The sequence below is a fragment of the Pseudogymnoascus destructans genome, assembly GCF_001641265.1.
Source record: "Pseudogymnoascus destructans isolate 20631-21 unplaced genomic scaffold scaffold_24, whole genome shotgun sequence".
NCBI lineage: Eukaryota > Fungi > Ascomycota > Leotiomycetes > Thelebolales > Thelebolaceae > Pseudogymnoascus > Pseudogymnoascus destructans.
Genome location: NW_020167543.1, coordinates 39,393 through 54,212, shown reverse-complemented (window position 1 = coordinate 54,212; position 14,820 = coordinate 39,393). Strand labels below are relative to the sequence as shown.

The window sequence follows — 14,820 nt, the reverse complement described above, 5'->3', positions numbered from 1 at the left end:
CAACTACAATACAGGGTTAGTTGGGTAGGATACGATCTGGACCCGGAGTGGTACCCAGCGTCAAACTTCATGAACTCTCCCCAGAAACTCAGAGAGTTTCATACGGAATACCCAGATTTACCAGGTCCACCTCAAGAACTACTCGGAGGGGTTACGGCGTGGAAGGCGGGCGAAGAACAAAACTACGATCACGGGAAGGAAGACAAAGCGGAAGAAACAGAGTCGTCACTATCTACGACTCTAAACTAAAATACCCTCTGAGCCAGGGCGCACTCACCACCGTAACTCTTGCAGGAGTCATGTCATACTGACATTCGTTGCACTCAGTTTGCTATCAAACTCAAGAGCAAACTTGGAAATCTCCTCCTCAAACCTACAAGTCACTATACATATTTTGGCTTATCACACCAACAACAAGAGCAATACTACTCAACGATTGCTACAACCATCTATGATTCATTACACGTCATCACTCCTTAGTTACTGGGCCGATATTACCACATAGCATATCTCTACAACCCTCTATGATTCATTACATGACATCACACACCTGATTGCTGCGTTGTGGAATAGTCTAAGCTACGACCCTTTGGCTCTGTTTTCTAAGACAGTGTGTTGTCTTAGTAAATTCATCCCTTCCTTGGGTGGCTAGATTCTCACATCTGGTGCACCCACCATTACAAGTCACCCTTCCCAAACGTCTCACCGGCGTCGCAACAAGCGGCTACCACCGAGAGAGACGAAGGGTCGAAGCGACCCCACGCAAAGAGTCAGGTCCGAGTCCCCTCCGACACAGGGCCTCCTCCCTCCTACGCCCCATCCTCCTCCGCCCCATACTGGGCCCCAAACCCATCCCCCTCACCCTCACCACCCTCACCACCCCCCTTCTTCCTCCCCCCAGCATGGTCCGGAGCCGTCGCAGCGACAGCGACGGCAGGAAGCCTGCCCACGGCAGCCACCACTTCCCCCAAAAGAGCCGGCACGCTCCCCTGCTCCGTCCGAAGACGGCGCAGTGACGACCGGATTTGCTAAACCGAATCAGCACTGAAACCACACAGGACAGGGGGATACTGACGGCCAGACCCGCCTCGAGGGCGGCACGCGTTGCGCGGAGCTCCTCGTAGGAGTCGCGCTCGGCGGCCGAGTGAAACTTTGGAACGCTTTGGGCGGCCACAAGGGCCACCCGTGTTTGCCTCTGCGGCAGCGGCTTCGACGGCGGCGGGATCCCAGGGATCTGCTGCTTCGGCGGCAGCAGGGACACGGTATTCCTCGTCGAGGAACCAGGGAAGCTATGCAAATTGTTAGCAAAAGCCAACAGAGACAGAACAGCACAAGGGAACTCACCAGAACGCAAGTGGAGTGCTGCGCCGTGCAGTACTCGCACTTGGACGAGGCGGGGGACCAGACACAATCGTGGTCCTTGACGCCACGAGCTTTGGCCTGAAGGCAGCGCAGGCAAAGGACACGGAACACGCCCGACAAAGCTCCCGCGGGAGTCGGAATCGGCATTGAAAAAAAAAAAAAAAAGGGTTGGAATTCTGCGCAGAATCCTGTCAGCCCAGCACACGTTATCACCCCCGTGCCAACGCGCTCCCATCACCTACTCGTTGTTGTGGATGGAAGTATCCTATCCAATTCATTAGTGTACCGTTGGACAATCCACGAGAAGGGGTCACTTACAGTTCTCGGAGGAGTGGTCGCTGGCGTTGTTGTTGGAGATGAAAGAAGAAGCGGACATGGCTGCGCACTCATAGTCTGGCTTACAACAATGAATTCCAAATCGGGTTAGCGTGAACACTTCTCCTTTCATACATAGGACAGTCTTATCCGAACGCTTCGCGGAGGCGATTTGGAGTCCACTCGGACCGCCAGGAATGCACCCCCGAGCGAACAAAGCAAAGTATAACTCGAACGCTTCGCGGATGCGATTCAGAATGCACTCGGACCACCACCAATGTACCCCAGAGCGAACAAAGTAAACTCTGATTCCGCACAATAAACGGAGTCGGTATGGCACAGCTCTAGCCTGACATACAACGCACCTTCCCGACATGGCACATAAACAGGGTTGTTACAGATGCCATTACAAACAGAATAGAACGCATCTTCTCACGGATACCATTCGGAGATGTTGCGGAAATAATTCTCACGTGTTTCGCGGACAAAACACTCTCTTAAGAGGGGGGTAGTGTAAGGATGCCAAAGCCCTCAGTGATGGAAAGCATCGGAGTCGGGCAGGTTACGGTCACGTGGGGAGCATTAGGGTAGGTTATCCGAGTCGGACCCGTTTCGGGTACTTAAGGAAATTGACTCAACGGGGGTTCCTCTCTTCATCTTTTTTGTATCCTTCGTAGTAGACCTATAGGATAGCATCCGTTTAGCCTCCGACTCGCACTCTCATATGCTATTACTGTGAGCTGGGTGCCCTGTGTCATTACAGCTCTTGTCCACAATTTCCTCTGTGCTATGAGGGGGTTCTTAAGGATCTCGTATCCTATTTGGCGCCAACGCGTCGGCGACTTTACCAGCTTGTTCTGAAGAATCAAACCCTGATCCACTGGCTGTCCATGAGATCTCTGGAATCACGGCTATTTGAAGTCGTCAGGTCTCTCCTCCGAAACATCACCGAGTCGCAGTCGATGGTGTAACGGTAGTTCTCCTGAGTCGTTCCGGTGTGGGATATTATTTAAGTACGGCCGTCCCCGGCAGGCGTGATCTTTTTTGTATAATGTAATGACACAGGGCACCCAGCTCACAGTAATAGCATATGAGAGTGCGAGTCGGAGGCTAAACGGATGCTATCCTATAGGTCTACTACGAAGGATACAAAAAAGATGATGGGGAACCCCCGTCAGTCGATTTTCTCAAGTATCTGAAACCCATCCGACTCGGTTCCGACTCGGTTAGGCCACCCAAATGATCACACGTGACCCCGCGGCTACCCGGAGTCTACTCCCTAGAATGAGAGACGAGAAGGCATCCTTACAGGCCGTCCCCGGCAGGCGTGATATTTTTTGTATAATGTAAGGAGACAGGGCACCCAGCTCACAGTAATAGCATATGAGAGTGCGAGTTGGAGGCTAAACGGATGCTATCCTATAGGTCTACTACGAAGGATACAAAAAAGATGATCGGGGAACCCCATGAGTTGATTGTCTCAAGTACCCGAAACCCATCCGACTCGGTTCCGACTCGGTTAGCCCACCCAAATGATCACACGTGACGCTCCAGCTACCCAGAGTCTACTCCCTAGAATGAGAGACGAGAAGGCATCCTTACACCTGCTCTCATTTACAATAATGAGAGCATTTGGCTCATGAATCCATATGAAGTTTGCCAGGGATAATGATAGCTTCTGCAAGTGCAGCACCACTTGCATTTACTGCCTCAATTACAGTAACAGAGAGCCGATTCTCAGGATTATCAACAGTCCACTGCTTTACACCGATTGGTACAATAACAGCTGTAGACTTATAACACCCAATCATATAGCCTGTGTCATCAACATTCCATAAATTATATGGCTTAATGTTATGTTTTGTAATAAGGGCGTTATATGTGAGAAAGAATTCCTCAAACACCTCTTTCTTTTGTGCTTGCTTCCGATGTGTATTTAACGTCTTCGTGTGAATTGTATGAAATTCGGGGTGTGCTTTTAGAAAGCGTTGTAGCCACCGTTGTGATGGTATTGTACGATCAGGTCGTAAGTCTGCAACTGCCCGTAGTATCATAGATCGGTTGGCAGGGACCCCGCGCTCAAGTTGGTCGTATATGAATTGACAGACCGCAGTCTCTTTCGATTGAGATAAGACTCGATTGCTACCTCCGTGGGGTAATTGAGGAGACGTAGTACTCGTAATACGACGTCGGAGTGTCTCACGGTTGACATTGAATTCATTTGCAACCCAAGCAATTGTATATGTACTTGGTTGTTTTAAGAAGAACTGTTGGGCCTCATTAAGGCGAGCAATCATAGTAGGATCATTATTTTGAGGCATTGTAGATACTACGTTATGAAGAATACTATTATTTTCTCTATATATCAAAATAGCGGTGTACGCACATCTTGCTGTCGCACGCACAACTTGCTGTCGCCACCTACGAGCGAAGCGAGTGGGTGGAACACCGAGTATGGAACGAACCTTTGTGGCAAACGCACAGGCCCAACAATTACCCTACTCGACAGACATTGTGGAACGAGGAAACTTCAGGGCAAATGTACAGACCCAACGATTACCCTACTCAACCGCAGACATTGTGGCACGAGGAAACTTCAGGGCAAATGTACAGACCCAACGATTACCCTACTCAACCGCAGACATTGTGGCACGAGGAAGCTTCGGGGCAAATATACAGACCCAACTATTACCCTACTCAGCAGCAGACATTATGGAACGAGGAAACTTTAGGGCAAATTTATAGACCCAACGATTACCCTACTCAGCAGACATTGTGGAACGAGGAAACTTCACCGCCAACTCCACTGATACCCCAAACTCTTCCGATTTTCGACTTGCCAAAAGCAAAATGGAGAGTTTTGACTTCTGATGAATGGAAAAAACAATATCATGAAGACAACCCGTTAGTAAAGCAAACGGAAATAGGACGTAAGACAGAGCTAGGATCAAGTCTACTTCACTTCGCTAACTTCTATTATAGGCAAGTTTGGGGTTTATAGAAGGTATGACTTTAATGCCGAGTCTCGACATCGCTAAATATTTGTAACGGGTGCCGCCGTTACAGTACATGTGGTATATAAAGCGTGTTACGCGTATTCCGGGCGAGCCGGAATACTGTAGTCTTTTTGGCTCAGTGGGATGTAGCGCGGGCGTAACCGTACATCATTACAATATTTCCCAGCACTATATCGAAAATACTGAGGAACAATCTTCGGCATAGAAGCGGAAGCCTTCCTTTAGCCAAGCCTGCTAAACGCAAATCTTGCAATATTGGACGAGCACTAAAACGGAGAAGGGGGGTTGACAGTTTACCGTCTCCTGCTTCTCCAAAATCATGAGTTCAGAAGAGGTCGAGGTGAATATCCATAGTGCGGCACCGTTGTCCGGTCTGGGGCTGGGGGACTCAACCGCTAACACGGGATGAGGCTCGGGATGCCCTCAATACGGTGCTGTTGTTCTCTCGCCAGGAGTCGGCGAGCATCATGGATGAGACAGACTATGCATGTATCTTAAATTTACTGGACAGGCTACAATAATTGCCATCTATCAAGTCTGCCTTGCACTTTCTGCAGTTACATTGTCGATAACTACGGCGCAACTGGACCTTACGTCGTGGTAATGCGTCGTATGGGCATTACAATGCAATACCACTCATGCACGTTGGCTTTAACCCTTTGCCCAGCCTGATGCACCTTCGACCATGTGTTCCTTCCCTTCCACTTTGAATATAACTACGGCAAATATCCTTACCTGCCTGACAGTATCACAATTCAACAATATGTCTCTTTCCGAAACCGAGTTGTGGCTTCAGTGGCTCTACTGTCCCTTCATCTGATGGGACACCGCCGGATAGGCAGATCCCACTTCCTTTGACACCTCCAGCAACCAGTGATCCCAGTCGATCGAGTGAGTGCGATGGAGCCGGTCACAGCCCGCCTTGCGTACCAGCCACTGCCCCCACACACAAGACTGTGGCGTTTATCTAGGTTTTCCGTCAGTATGGCTGAAAACGACGGTTCAAAGCCAGCTCTTTATTCAGCATTCGAAAACGTTATCGGAGATTGAAGCCCTGCGACAGCAGGGAAGCACAGCACCGCGAGGCAATTCGCAACGACGCGAACAAGAATCTGAACGACTTCGTCGCGAAGGACGGGGAACGAGAACAAGCAGCACAACAATGGGAACAAGAAGCACAACAAACTCGGGAACAAGAAGCACGGCAACAGGAACGTGAAGCAGAGCGACAGCGCTACGAACGGAGGATCGGAAAAACAACGTGACAAGGCGACTCGTGGTCTTAAAGTGTTGGCGACAGTACAGCTTGGCATTGCATGGCAATAAAGTTGTTGTCTATTCATACCTCCCGGTTCCAGCAGACCGCCGTAGGTAAACCTATACCGCAAGTTGCCGTGCAACTGAGGTCAGATTCCAGAGATGCTCACAATTACAGAGTGGTTGGATATAGGGCGCTGTTCAACATGCAGATAACCTCATCTTCCAAACTAATCCTTATTCAGCATAGTGCCCGCGCTTAGTTCCCGTCGATTTCCACCCCACCAACACCCGTCGCCTCCTACCCTGCACCTCTGACTCTTTTGCCCATCTTTGGCCATTTGAAACCCCGCTGTAATATAAGTTCACGTCTTGACCCTCGTCTTTCCAGTCGATATGGCCCCTCGTGAAGCAAAGCCAAACGTCCAAAGGGTTGGTCAGCAACCCTCGGTGCCAAAAGACTATGGCAAGTCATCTTTCGTCCTTGTAACGTACTCCAACTGATCATTGATAGGAAAGAGACCTCAAGGTATCGACAAAGGACGACCACATCGCAAGAGTGCGCGCCTAAAAAATCTAGAACGCCGCCAGGAACGAACCATACCCGGGGACACAAATACGCATCGAGCTCTATTTCCAAGAGTGAAAGAGGTATGTCCCTCTTCTTCTACGACACCTGCACAGCTAACTCAAGGTCACCACAGAACCCCTCGGAACCTCTAAAAGCTGAGAATCGAAAACGAAGACGACCGCAAGAATCCGAAAGTCCACTAAGTGGCGCACTATCCAATTCTGTTCGAAAACGACCGCGAACATCTGTTACAAGCTCATTTATCGGGGATAAATCTAGTCAAGTGGTGGCCTGCAAGTACAACATTAATCCGATTGATTATTGGAGAAGAAAAGGTCGCTGGCCTGAGGAATATTCCAAACAAGACGACCAGACTAGGAAAGGTATAAACAAAGATTTTGAAGACAGGCGGTACGAGACCTATCGGATACCAGAAGCGAACATGAATCACCTGCTTGCAAGGAGGAAGTCGTCATCTTCTCTTCGAGGTAAACAATCGGAAGCCAGCTCTACCACACCTAGCGATCAGAACCCGAGAGAAGCCAAAAGTACCACCTACGCCCGCCCTGTAAAGGATTTCTTGGCGAGTAGGGCAGTGGGAAGTCACGGGAAGGAATATACGTAGAATCCTGGTCTATTGATACGAAGACTGAACGCTGACCTTCCTCCGAAGGTCCGCGTTCCTACTATATAGTTCTACGTGTCCTGTCCGGACCGACATGCCTCCGTCTTGGCACTGAAGGGCACGTGAGTATTGCCCGCACGTGATTCGGTTCGTGACAATATCCCCCCCTTTGAGGCTCAAGCCCCTTTGAGCCCCCGATCCCGAGATTTGCTCGGCCCGTATTGTAAAGTGTGGTGGTGGCCGCTTATTGAGCGAGGCACGCTTGGTAAGCGGAGCCCACCCGCCTACACGTTGTTGTTGTTGTTTTGGCTTGCTGTGGTGAATTTCCCACTTCTGGCTTCGCTTCTCCTTTTGTTTTGATACAACACAACCTCTTCCACACCACAACGCTGCACCCTCGCAGCTCCTCTGTTTTTGGTACGTGGACTCCTTGAGTCTTCTTGAACCTTTTCTAATTCAAACAGCTTCACAGTACACACTCTCTTGCACTTCGCTGCCGCCACCATGCCTCCCCGCAAAGGTGACAACAAGGACCCAGCCGGGCTCACTCCCGCTGGCCCCTCCAAGCCAGGTGGAAAGACCACCGCCCCCAAGAAGACTCGCCCCCGCAAGCCCACTGCCAAGGCCAAGGAGAAGGGTAAAGCTGTCCTTCCATCTGTCGAGGGCAATGATGAGCTCGTTCCCCGTCGTCCCGCGCCTGAGGCGACCCCGCGCCAGACACGCTCGGCCACCGTCGCAAGTGAGGATGGTGCCCCAAGCCAAGCAGGAGCTGCTCGTCGCCTGATTGCCTTCCCCGCTATGGGCACGCCACAGCGCTTCAACCGCCCCGCGAACCCTTCCATTCTTGGTGGGGAGTTCAGCCCCTCGCGTGCCCCCTGCAAGAAGCCCGTCATCCCAATGTGTCTACGCTGCTCCAAGAACGTCTTCAAGTTCAAGACGGAGCTGAAATGCACCCGTGCGAACAGCATGGCCCGATGCCAGTATTGCTCGGATCAACACTGTCGCTGCTTGCCCGTGAGTCCTCCGCATATCCCCCGCATCGCTTGATTGTCCTCAGCCTAATCTGTTTTAGATCCCCAAGTTTGCGATCAAGAGATTCAATCGCATGATGGTTGCGCACGCGCAATTCATGGCTTCCTGGAACGTGGATGAGATGGTTATCCCTGTCATCAAGGCCCGCTCCCAAATCCTCAAGGCCCGCCAGGCCAAGTACACCCAGTTCGTCGAGCGTGGCAAGAATCTCCTTCGTCGCCGCCGCGCCTTCAGTGCGGACAGTAAGCCCGAGAAGATCGACGTCGGCCTCGCCCTCCTTTCTGTTGCTGACAACATCAAGGCACTTCAGCGTGTCGCGCGCTTCAAGGCTGACATGTATCAGGCAAAGGTACGCGTCGCTCCCGTTTCCCTTCCTGTTCTCCAACTAACCTCTCTTAGCACCAGCACAATCCCGCTGTCGCCACCTGCGAGGAGTACGAGAGCTCCGATAGCGAGGTGGAGTCAGAGGCTTTCCCTGGCAAAGATGACAACGACCTAGAGCTGGAGGCCAAGCTGGCCTGTCAGCCAGAGCCCTCCCCCACTCGCTCCCACATCTCCAACGACGACTTCTCCGGCGTTGAAGATGGTGACGTCGCCGCCTGATAACGCTTGCGCCACATTAGATAGTTGAGCTCCGGTTCTAGAATAGCGAATTGATGCCCTATGTGGCTTTTCTACTCTTGTGTTTACTATCCGTGACCTGTGCGTGAGCTTACTGCCTCTTGTGGTGTGGTTCTAGCAATGACACATGGAAGGTTGGGTGAATCCCCATGTCCCATGGCAACTAGCCTATAGGCCTGCTTTCCAATGATCTCTACGATCTTGAAGGGCCCTACGAACTGTTCCGCGAGCTTTCTGTTTGGCCTCCGCAGCTTGATGTTCTTTGTGGAAAGGAGGACTTGGTCCCCCATGCTATATTCCTTTGGCTTCCTTTTGAGATTATAGTGCTTCGTCTGCGACTGCGTCGCTCGGAGCCAATGGTGCGCCAGCACTTCCCTTTCCTCCTGGAGCTTCTGTATTCTTTCAAACGGCTCGAGTGCGTCCCCCTTTTGAGGGGCGTCCGCGACACTCACGTCTGGCATATGAGGATCAAAGCCTTTTAATGCCCGGAAAGGTGTTGTTTGAATTGTCGAATGGAAGGAGTTATTATATAAGAACTGGGTGATGGGTAGGAGTACTACCCACTCATCCTGGGAGCTTGTGCAATACGACCGAAGGTAGTGTTCGATTGTTTGATTCTGGCGCTCAGTTTGTCCATCCGTCTGCGGGTGGAAAGCGGTGCTCAAACGCTGGCGAATCTTTAAGAAATAACAGAGGCAAGACCAGTAGCTACTTGTGAATACAGATCCCCTATCGGAGACAATTCCCTTTGGAATCCTGAACTCTGTGATAACGTAGCGGAGGATAAGCGTTGCCAAATCATTGGCATTCACCGTCTTATTCGTTGCGATATATAAGGCGTACTTTGTGTATCGATCCACAACTACAAGTATGGAATCGTACGCCTTCTTCGTCAACGGGTGAAGGCTTGGTGGGAGGCCTGTTATAAAGTCCATGGAGATCTCTTCTCCTGGGCCGTTTGGTTGTGGAAGCGGCTGCAACTCGCCGTATGGGCGGTGACGCTTCACTACCATTTTCTGGCAGATTTGACAGGTCTTAACGTATTCCTTTACGTCCTCCCTCATTTTGGGCCACTTATACTTCCGAGTAAGCAGTTCTGTGGTCTTCGCCACGCCAAAGTGACCTGCTAATGGGTCATCATGATGGATTCGGAGGAGCTCTTCAATGAGGGCTGGGTCTCGAGGAAAGGGGATGATGCCTTCCCTCGAAAGGACTCCGCTTTCCTGATGAAGAGCCCACTCTCTCTCTACGCCTTCCGTCTGTGGACGCTTCTTTGTCATTCGCAACGCTCGATCCTTCAAGAATGGGTCACCACTTTGGACTTGAACGATGAGCTTGCGAAGATCAAGGGATGGCTCCTCGTACGGTGCTTCTGTAGCTGCCTCTCGCATCACGCGACAGCGAGGCAGGAAAGCTTGCGTATCCTCTGCGTGCCCCTCGCGGGGGTGCAGCTTTAACTTGTCCACTTCGTGGAGGATATCTTGGGTTACCGTTCGCTCGCCCGCTTTTGCGAAGACGGCGCGGATTCGAGTACTCTTTTGCGACGCATCGCCCTCGCTGTTCTCTACAGCTTCACTATAACCACGGGACAGCTTTTGCTGGAGCGTGGGTAACAACCCATCAAATGCTTGATGTTGCGTTTCGACGTAGTCCGGTCTGCGACTCGGACCGTCCACGGGGTTGGTGCGGCCAGGCCTATGTTCAATCTGAAAATCGAAACCTGCTAGGAACTCGATCCAGTGGGCCTGCCGATTATTGATTGATACTTTCTTCATGAAGTAAATCAGATTATTATGATCCGTCCGTAACGTGCATGTATAACGAAAGTGCCAAACAAGCGAAAGTGCCAAAATATCGCGACTACCCCATAAGAATTGCGATAAATCCACCACAACAATATAAATTAATTAAAACTACTCAGAGTCCTCTTCCTCAGACCTGTCTATTACAATCTGACAAGTGCGCGCATTGTGTCCAGTCTCACCACACTTGCCACAGCGACGTGCATGGGTTTCTTCCCTTGGCTTCCGACCACTACTTGCCCTTATTTCTTGCTCTACTTGCTGCACAACGTCCCTCTCGTCCTGTAGCTCCTGTGCTACCTGTTGACTAAGTGATCCTCCTTGCTGTAGTCGTGTTTTTTTAGCTCTCCGGCGCTTGCTTAGCACTTCATTTGCCTGTCACAGGTTTTGGTTCTCTGCTTTTAACAATGCTAATTGATGCATTATTTGCGATGCACCCTTTGTAAACTGGTCAACAGCTGCATAGATTGAGGTTGGAGAGCTATTTTGATGATGCGCAATTCGGTTTTTAATGAAAGTAGACTGTGATACAGCTTCAGTTGGGTTATTTGGTGTCTGAGAAACCCATGGTTGAGCGGTGTTTGGGTGAGAGGTTGGAGGTGTTGGCGTCTTAAACCTAAGGTCAAGTGTAGATATTACACTCTCAGGGCTAAATGGAAGAAGCCCAGCACCTCGGAACCCTCCCTGAATATTGCTTTCTGTCATTGCAATGTTAAATGCAGCGTGGAAGGTAGGAAAGAAGTCATCCTTAGTAATGTGAATAATATGAGCCCGCATCATATCTTCAATTTGCCGACCGTAAGCTCTCTTTAATGGGCCAAAACAGCCAACATCAAGTGGTTGGAGTATATGGGAAGAGTGAGCAGGCATACAAAGCGTAATAATGTTGTGTTCTTTGCAGTACTCCTCAAACTTGTCTGAGTGGTGGCTCTCATGACCATCAAGGACTAACAAGCGATAACCACCAACACTCCGGGGCTTTGTGTGCTTCTCAAAATGCTGAATCCAATCCATACCTCTCTCGTTTGTAGTCCAGCCATTTGCAGTAACAGCGATTACCCAATCTGCTGGAAATCCACTATTCTCATACCAAGATGCAAGGTGGTTTTTACCTGCCACAATGACAAATGGCGGCACTGCCCAACCTTGAGAACTAACGCCTTGGATTACTGTAACCCATTCCCGATTGCCAGGCTGCACCTTTTTTGCCTTTGCCCGCCCATCTGAGCTCGTTACTACCGTTGCGCTTGAGATGACGCCCATCATAAACCCAGTCTCATCAAAGTTGTAGATATCTGCATTGTTAATGCCATACTTTAGAATTGTGTTCCATACAAGCTCAAACCAGCCACGAATGACTTCTGGATCTTCGCACTTAGCCTCTGGTAGTCGTATTTTCGCTGGAAGCGTGTCCGGAGCTCTACATGGCGCTTAACAAAGTTTGAAGCCCAACATGACCCGACGCGTGGTGCGTCGCGTGTTGCAAGTAGTCGATTTGCCATATCTTCAACAATAGACAACTGAGGAGGGAACCCTTTAGCAGCTAAGTCAAGTATATACTGAACAAGAACTGATTCCTCTAGGTTACTTAATTTCCGTAAGTTGGCTTGGATATCGCGTCGTGAAGGTACACCTTGTAAACGGTGACGTAGCTTGCGGTGGTCTACGGAATAGATCCTAGCTGCAACTTGAAGGCGCAAATTTGGGTCGCTTTGCATAGCTTGGATAGCTAGCACTAATTTGCTTTCATCATTTTTATGGCGCATGTTTTGTTGTGGAGGAATTTAACATTTAGTTGGGGGGGTTGGTCACCGCATGATTTTGGCACTTTCGCTTGTTTGGCACTTTCGTTATACATGCACGTTACTATAATGGGAAAATTGCTATCTTGACAGTAGTGACGCCAATGCTTAAAGGCCGCGATGATCGCGAGAAGCTCAATATCATGGGTGTCATACCTGATCTCTGCATCCTTCAATTTCCTCGAATAGAAGGCAATGGGGTGCCACCGTGTGACCCCCGCTACGTCGGTATATGGCTGCGTAAGAATTCCCGCAATCGCCATTCCTGAGCCGTCGGTCTCCAACCTTATCGGCTGAGCTGGGTCGAAGTGGCGGAGGAGAGGGGCGGACGTGAAAGCATCTTTCAACGTCTGAAAAGCCCCCGCTGCCTCAACGTTCCAGAGGAACGGGCCTACCTTCTTCCCTTTCTCACTCCCCTTAAGGAGTTCTGTGAGCGGTTGCGCAATACGCGAATAGTCCGCGATGAACCTCCGGTAGAAGTTCGCAAAGCCTAAGAAGACCTGTAGGTCTCGGAAGGTTGTTGGCACTGGCCAGTCTGTGATTGTCTCGACCCGCGATAGGTCCATTGAGACCCCCTTCGTAGACACAATGAAGCCTAGAAACTTAACCTCTTTTGTTGAGAATTTGCACTTCTTTAGATTGCAGTAGATCTTAAACTTCCGTAGGCGTTCGAGAACAGTGCGGACGTGTTGCGGATGCCCTTCCTTGCGCTTCGAATAGATCAAGACGTCGTCAAGGTAGACAATGCACATCACGTCTACAAGGCCTGCGAGCGCTTCATTGATATACGCCTGGAATGATGCGGGGGCGTTGCACAGCCCAAACGGCATCACTAAATATTCGAACAGGCCGTACCTTGTTCGGAAGGCAGTTTTCCACTCGTCCCCCTTTCGGATTCTCATACGCTGGTACGCATCCTTTGCGTCAAGCTTTGTGAACACTGCGGCCCCGCTTAGGCGGTCGAGTATTTCCGAAATAAGAGGGATTGGGTGTCGATTCTTCACTGTCATGGCATTAAGCCCTCGATAATTGACACATAGGCGCTTCGAGCCATCTGGCTTTGGGACGAAAAGGATGGGCGCTCCAGCTGGGCTCGTCGAGTGATGGATCCAGCCCCTCTGAAGCGAATCCTCAATGTAACCCCTAAGCGTCGCCAACTCCTTTTCTGAGAGGCTGTAGATTGGTCCCCACGGGGGTTGCTTCCCCTCCTCAATATCGATGGCATGCTCTGCCCTCTTTGAGTATTCTGGGAGCGACACTGCCCCTTCATCGTCAAAGACATCCTCAAAAGATTGGTATTCCCTTGGAACTGTTGGTGTAGGTTGGGGTTCCTGGGGGTCGTCCATTCGGTGTAGCATTGCTACATACACTGGTCCGCCTTGCCCCCGCAGCTCTTCCGCTTCCTCGTTTGAGAGATATTGGATGTTGTCAGTAGGGAATCTCCACGTCCCCTGCGTCCAATTAATCACTGGGTTTTCGCAGAGAAGCCATGGATACCCTAACATGAGGTCGTATTCCTCCATAACTGTAGACGCAAAGAGGTGTTCTCTTTCTTGCATCTTGCCCCCATCGTCCTTGATGCGGAGGGTGAGCTGAGACTTCCCGAAGAGAGGTATTTCCTGGCTTCCTACACCCCTTGCTGTGGTGTAGCTTGGTTCCCACACTCCCCCGAGCTCTTTTGCCACTAAGTGGGATATGAGGTTGGCGGTTGTGCCGCTGTCAACGAGCGCGCGAAGGGGTCACCACGCTTCCACTCCTCGTACGTCGACGAGAATCGACAGGCTGTTCTTCCCCTGGGTAACCGCTCCATCCATCGGGATTTGGATAGAGGGCCCTAGTTTTTTGCTTGCAGGATGCCTTTTAGCTGGCTCCCCTGCTGTACCGCTCGAATGCGCTGCGCAACCTCACCGTTCCTTAAGAAACACTGAGCGGTGCGGTGTCCCTCCTTTCCACAATGGAAACAGAGGTTGTTGTCCCTTCGCCGCTTCTCTTCCTCATCTGAGAGACGCGAGCGCTTCACTCCTGCTCTTTCTCCGCTTCGACTTCCCTGGTGGGGGTGCGAACCCCTCTTGTAAGGATTCTCCCCCCTCTTTTCTTCCTTGTGGTCCTTCTGACCCCCCTTTTCCTGGCCCTTTGGTAGGTTGGCTTGTTCAAACCGGGAGGCGAGCGCTATAAGGGCGCTTCGCGTCCGCGGAATCTCAGGATAAGTGATTATCCTCAAGCGTAGATCGGGCCGGAGCTTTGCGAGGAAGTGCTGAACTCGATGTTCTTCACTGTATGCCTTCAACTCCCCCTCTAACGTCTCGAGGTAGGTCGCAAAGGTTTGCGCAGATTGTCCGGGTCGCTGGCGCGCCTCCTCGTATTTGATCGCTGTTGAGAGGCCCCAATTAACTGGATCCTCAACGAGGTCAAGAAG

At 50.8% G+C, this 14,820-nt stretch overlaps 1 protein-coding gene across 1 annotated transcript; it reads left to right on the top strand.

Moving 5' to 3' along the window:
* Positions 1–6,347: 6,347 nt before the first annotated feature.
* VC83_08270 (uncharacterized protein) lies at positions 6,348–7,147 on the top strand (the record flags this gene model as incomplete). Its single annotated transcript, XM_024471825.1, has 3 exons — positions 6,348–6,387; positions 6,466–6,602; positions 6,656–7,147. 3 exons carry the CDS (start codon positions 6,348–6,350, stop codon positions 7,145–7,147), a joined length of 669 nt encoding a protein of 222 aa, XP_024320732.1.
* Positions 7,148–14,820: the final 7,673 nt, after the last annotated feature.